This window comes from Eutrema salsugineum, unplaced genomic scaffold (assembly GCF_000478725.1).
Source record: "Eutrema salsugineum unplaced genomic scaffold, Eutsalg1_0 scaffold_121, whole genome shotgun sequence".
NCBI lineage: Eukaryota > Viridiplantae > Streptophyta > Magnoliopsida > Brassicales > Brassicaceae > Eutrema > Eutrema salsugineum.
Genome location: NW_006256893.1, coordinates 1 through 5,807, shown reverse-complemented (window position 1 = coordinate 5,807; position 5,807 = coordinate 1). Strand labels below are relative to the sequence as shown.

General features: G+C 37.5%; 2 protein-coding genes across 2 annotated transcripts; both read right to left on the bottom strand.

Moving 5' to 3' along the window:
* Positions 1-226: 226 nt before the first annotated feature.
* On the bottom strand, positions 227-2,995 carry LOC18025386 (subtilisin-like protease SBT4.2). Its single transcript, XM_024160044.1, is given in 12 exon segments — positions 227-417; positions 420-752; positions 837-1,041; positions 1,147-1,258; positions 1,338-1,550; positions 1,645-1,739; positions 1,827-2,200; positions 2,203-2,309; positions 2,410-2,566; positions 2,569-2,658; positions 2,729-2,820; positions 2,901-2,995. Coding segments are annotated over 12 exon segments (2,049 nt in total). The 5' UTR covers positions 2,981-2,995.
* Positions 2,996-4,323: 1,328 nt separating this feature from the next.
* LOC18025385 (subtilisin-like protease SBT4.2) lies at positions 4,324-5,767 on the bottom strand. Its single transcript, XM_006408518.2, has 5 exons — positions 5,756-5,767; positions 5,459-5,668; positions 5,272-5,383; positions 4,961-5,165; positions 4,324-4,876 (listed from the first exon to the last, which is right to left on the bottom strand). Exons 2-5 carry the CDS (start codon positions 5,596-5,598, stop codon positions 4,350-4,352), a joined length of 984 nt encoding a protein of 327 aa, XP_006408581.2. The 5' UTR covers positions 5,599-5,668; positions 5,756-5,767; the 3' UTR covers positions 4,324-4,349.
* Between the last annotated feature and the right edge of the window lie 40 nt (positions 5,768-5,807).

The following is a 5,807-nucleotide window of genomic DNA, read 5'->3' as shown; positions in this document are numbered from 1 at the left end:
GGCAAGGATGATGAAAACTTCGACGAATACATGGAGGGGATGTTTCCAGGCAAAGGGTGATAATTAGAGTTTCATAAGTTGGACCATTTGATCTTGCACCACAAGGACATGTAAACGTTAACAGAACTCCTTACTTAAAAGAAACTGAATTTATAATATCGAGAAGAGAAAAGAACACAGACCATAACATCACAAACTTTTATCGTCTTGAGTTTTGGGTTGATGCTTAAGTATACACAACAATAGGACTTCTCACATTGTATGATCCATCCGACCAAACTAGAGACGCAGACACAATACCAGAAATACCAGCAAGACTCTTGCCAGGGACTGTAACAGTGAAAGACTTCTTCTCCCCTGACGACTTGAAAGAGAGGGTCTCTGGCTCAACCTTGATGCTGAGTTTAGGATACCAGACAACTTTGCCTTGTAAGTGGATCCTTTTGTCCCAACGTTGGTGACTGTTCTTGAAAATGTAATATCTGAAGATGATGAGGCTGAAACTTTAGCTGTCATTGAAGGATAGTTGAGGTTTCTCATGTTAAGCTTTGATTTTTCGGAACAAGTAAAGGCTCCTCCAGCGAGAGTACTAATGCCTTTGGATGAGTAGTCCAAAGAGCAGAGCATGTTTAAGTAATCCTCTTTGGCTATGTCGTAAACAAGCCCTGGATCAACTGCTACCGTAGGGTTAACGTATCCTGATCCATATGCAAACTCAGCTTCTGTGGTTTTGGAAGCATTCATTGCCCAAGCTGCAACAAGACAAAAGAGATACATGAATCACTTCACTTGAATTATTTCTTATGGGAATAGATTGGTTTGATGTTGATAATTACCAGTAGTCATGATAGCAGATTTGATGGCAGGAACAGACCAATCAGGATGGAATGTCTTGACATAAGCCGCTACACCTGCGACATGAGGGCAAGCCATAGATGTTCCGGTCATGAAATAGTAATCCACGCTTTGTCCAGGAAGTGCGGTTTGAGCCACAGGTGAATATGCTGCTAATATATTCACTCCTGGAGCTGTTATATCAGGCTGCATATATGTATAAACCTTACAATGTCAAGACACTGATCGATCCCAATTCCAACAAATTGTATGTTATGACACTAAGTCATGTGAATCTGTTTCGTGTGGTACCTTCAGAATGTCGCTAAAGAGAGTGTTTGGACCACGAGAAGAGAAGGAAGCAACGACCGGAGCATCGTTGTCTTTAACTGTCTCACTCTTCAGTATAGTTCCTTGTGGGTTTCTGTTTTATATCCAAAAGAATTACATTAAAAATCTTTGAACGAGCCTAATGAAAGAATGTTTATTGAAAACATTCTTACGGTGAGGAGAGAACGTAAGATCTGAATGCTTCATAATTGGTATCATCTAAGGTTGCCACCGGAATCGGACCAAGACCAGGAGAATCAACATCAGTTACATGAAGGATTACTCCAACCGCACCCGCTACTTTAGGTTCTGTAACATTATCTGGAACATCACACACAACGATCTTTCCCTCCACTACCGTGTTCAGGCAATCGCTATCGCAACCCCTATAAATAGAAAAGATTTCAATACTGTTTAGTTCCCTCTAATTTCTTGAGCCACAAGCTACGTCAAATTGGGATTCATTGAGTTACAAGTTACCTTGCTAGCTCCTCTGTACAGTTGTTTGAAGCAGTTTTTCCGTATGCCAAGGGATACTTCTTTCCTTTTAAGTCAAAGTCATTGATTGATCTTCCCTGTATGTTCATCACTTAATCACCATGATAAATGGCCATCATCACATTCATATATTAACTAAAACAAGAGAAAACTTAGCCTCTTACATGTATCATCTTGCCATCTCCATTAACAACATTAGTCACAAATTTACGATCAGTTGTACCCGCAGCCACGGATATGAGCCACGGTGCAAGGTTACCCGCTTTTCCAAGTCCGGATCCGTCGTTTCCGACAGCTACCGTGGTAACAATCCCTTTGGTCATGGCATGAAATGATCCAATAGCGATAGGGTCAATATCGACTTTAGTAACACCTCCTCCAATGGAAATGGTTATAACATCAACACCATCGGCTATAGCATCATCAAACGCAGCAAGCATTGCTTCGGCGTTGCAACCTGTTGGCTCGCAAACTTTGTATGCAGCAATTCTACCTAAAGGCACACCTCCTCTTGCTGTTCCTTTTGCAACACCGTTCAACTCACTCCTTTTACTTTGTTTCCGGCTGCTGTTGAAGCAGCGTGTGATCCGTGAGCGTCACTGTCCCTAGCCGAGTCCTGCACATAGTATCTTGCTCCAATCACCTTCCTGTAGAGTTCGGATTAGGGTTAACAATCTCTATGTTTTGATCCTTTTCTTGTCACGCAAGAAACTTGGAGAGGAAAATGAGAATATGTTGTTTACTTACTTGTTACAGGTGAAATTAGTTCCTCCTGCGCAAGTTCCTTTCCATTTTTTTGGTATTGGGCCAATGCCATCGTCTGAAAAGCTCTTGGATTCAGGCCAGATTCCACCGTCGATTACACCAACTATCATATTGGTCTCGACCTCAGGGACATGCTTGCTTTTGTGTCACCAAGTCCCATGAACTCATAAGACCTTGTAGTAAGAAGTTTATAAACGGTGCTTGGGAATACCGAGACAACACCTTCCATGCCTTCATATCACAAAAATATAGCAACATCATATCGAATTTTATAATCATTTTAGAGAATCATATAACTTACCAATAAGCTTATCTCTTTCAGATTCGGTGAGTTTAGCTGCAAAACCATTGAAACTTCTTCCATAGCTTCTGACCAAATAATCTTCTGCGGAACTGCAGAACACAAAGAAAAAGACCAGTAACAACCGATGACGTTAACAACAAGCAACAATGCTTTGAGAGATTGTTTAGACCTAGATTGGATCACTTCTTGAAGAATATTCTGATGGTGAGACATAGGCGAGTAAGATGGTTTTGAAGGAAGAGCTCCCATGTAAGCAATATACACCTGCCTCAAAAATGTTATAACGATTCAATTAGGCCAATATAATGAGAAGATCATATGTAGTTATTATAATAACCACATAGCGATGACTTGCCTTTCTATCATCCTCAATAGCTGTAGGAATTTGACAAAGGCTCATGAGAAGAACCCAGGAAAGACAGAGGATCAAGTTAGGGGAAGACATTTTTGAGGCGTTTTAATGTTGTTGATAAAAGTTCTCTATAGGTGAAGTTGCTAAAACATGGTTATATATATGTATATACATGTATATGTAACTTTTTCTTTTGTGGATATTATAAATTTATATATAGAGAAATTATCTTGGCAATGCATTTATGTTGTATAGATTTTCATATTGAATATGGTGAGCAGACCTTTTGGTAGATTTTTGTCGCAAACCCACTGCATGTTTGATAGTGTTTCTTTTTTGGTAAAGAAACATTGATATATTATCACTTTTTCTTTAGTAGTATTAAATATTGATATATAATATACTATACATAATTTAATGTCAGGAGTCACTTTTGTTTTTTAGACTTTTATTTTCTTGGGAAATGCTTTTAGTTTTTGTTTGTTATGTCTTTTTATTTTATTTTTTATAAGCAACTAAAAAAGTATAGAAATAGATTTCAAATTAGGGTGACATACAGTAGAAACTCTATAAATCAGTACTCGATAAATTAATAAACACTATAATTAATAATTTTTTATAGTCCCGAATTGAACCAGTTCAAAATATAACACAATTCGATAAGATAATAACTTTAACAAAACTTTTTTGTAAATATATGGACCCATTAATATCATAAATTAATAGTTACCATAAATAAAATTTGATTTAAACATATATATGAGATAATCTACTAAAATACGAGTATAATGATGTTTTTTATTTATTTTAAATTAAAATCTTTTTGAAACTCATCTTAAATTTTAAAAAGAACTTTTTAAAAATTATATAATTTTTTAAAAAATTAATAAAAAATAAAAAATATTTTTTCTTTGAAATCTATAAATTAATAACTTTATAAATTAATAAAATATCAAAGTCCTAATATTATTAATTTATAGAGTTTTTACTGTATATACTCTTATACTCCAATTTTTTTATCCGACATAGCCAACACCCATTGATTAAATATGAATTTTTATGAATAGATGTGTGTTTCATATATAATGGCAGATAAAAAGGCAAGTCCAACTTGGAAAGTGGTGGTGGTGATAGAGAAGCTAATGTAAACACAAACTTATAATCCCTTCTTATTTACTGAAAAAAACCCTGAATTTTAACATCCAGAAGAGAATATAAATCATATACTTTTAGTCTTTTATTTTCGAGTTTTGGGTTTATGCCAGCCTAAGTATACACAACAATAGGACTTCTCACATTGTATGATCCATCCGACCAAACTAGAGACGCAGACACAATACCAGATATACCAGCAAGACTCTTGCCAGGGACTGTAACAGTGAAAGACTTCTTCTCCCCTGACGACTTGAAAGAGAGGGTCTCTGGCTCAACCTTGATGCTGAGTTTAGGATCACCAGACAACTTTGCCTTGTAAGTGGATCCTTTTGTCCCAACGTTGGTGACTGTTCTTGAAAATGTAATATCTGAAGATGATGAGGCTGAAACTTTAGCTGTCATTGAAGGATAGTTGAGGTTTCTCATGTTAAGCTTTGATTTTTCGGAACAAGTAAAGGCTCCTCCAGCGAGAGTACTAATGCCTTTGGATGAGTAGTCCAAAGAGCATAGCATGTTTAAGTAATCCTCTTTGGCTATGTCGTAAACAAGCCCTGGATCAACTGCTACCGTAGGGTTAACGTATCCTGATCCATATGCAAACTCAGCTTCTGTGGTTTTGGAAGCATTCATTGCCCAAGCTGCAACAAGACAAAAGAGATACATGAATCACTTCACTTGAATTATTTCTTATGGGAATAGATTGGTTTGATGTTGATAATTACCAGTAGTCATGATAGCAGATTTGATGGCAGGAACAGACCAATCAGGATGGAATGTCTTGACATAAGCCGCTACACCTGCGACATGAGGGCAAGCCATAGATGTTCCGGTCATGAAATAGTAATCCACGCTTTGTCCAGGAAGTGCGGTTTGAGCCACAGGTGAATATGCTGCTAATATATTCACTCCTGGAGCTGTTATATCAGGCTGCATATATGTATAAACCTTACAATGTCAAGACACTGATCGATCCCAATTCCAACAAATTGTATGTTATGACACTAAGTCATGTGTATCTTGTTTCGTGTGGTACCTTCATGATATCGCTAAAGAGAGTGTTTGGACCACGAGAAGAGAAGGAAGCAACGATCGGAGCATCGTTGTCTTTAACTGTCTCACTCTTCAGTATAGTTCCTTGTGGGTTTCTGTTTCATATCGAAAAATGTCAGATTCATCGTCAACGGATCTAACCAAAGATTGTGTATGGAAGAATATCTTACGGTGAAGAGAGAACGTAAGATCTGAATGCTTCATAATTGGTATCATCTAAGGTTGCGACCGGAAGCGGACCAAGACCAGGAGAATCAACATCAGTTACATGAAGGATGACTCCAACCGCGCCCGCTGCTTTAGGTTCCATAGTATTATCTGGAACATCACACACAACAATCTTTCCCTTCACCGTGTTCAGGCAACCGCTATCGCATCCCCTAGCATACGATAAAGGAAGATTAAATTCCATTTAGTTTCTTGAGTCACAAGTTAGGTCACTAAAAATTCCTTGAGACACAATTTACCTTGCTAGCTCTTCTGTACAATTGTTGAAGCAGTTTTCCGTAGGCCAAAGGA

What these genes read in the sequence shown, in the direction of transcription:
- LOC18025385 (XM_006408518.2), bottom strand. Translation starts at nt 5,598, where the DNA reads ATGGAACCTAAAGCAGCGGGCGCGGTTGGAGTCATCCTTCATGTAACT. An exon ending in TCTTACGTTCTCTCTTCACC is followed by an intron (nt 5,384 to 5,458) that starts GTAAGATATTCT and finishes GATATGAAACAG; the next exon opens with AAACCCACAAGGAACTATAC. An exon ending in ATCTGCTATCATGACTACTG is followed by an intron (nt 4,877 to 4,960) that starts GTAATTATCAAC and finishes GTCTTGTTGCAG; the next exon opens with CTTGGGCAATGAATGCTTCC.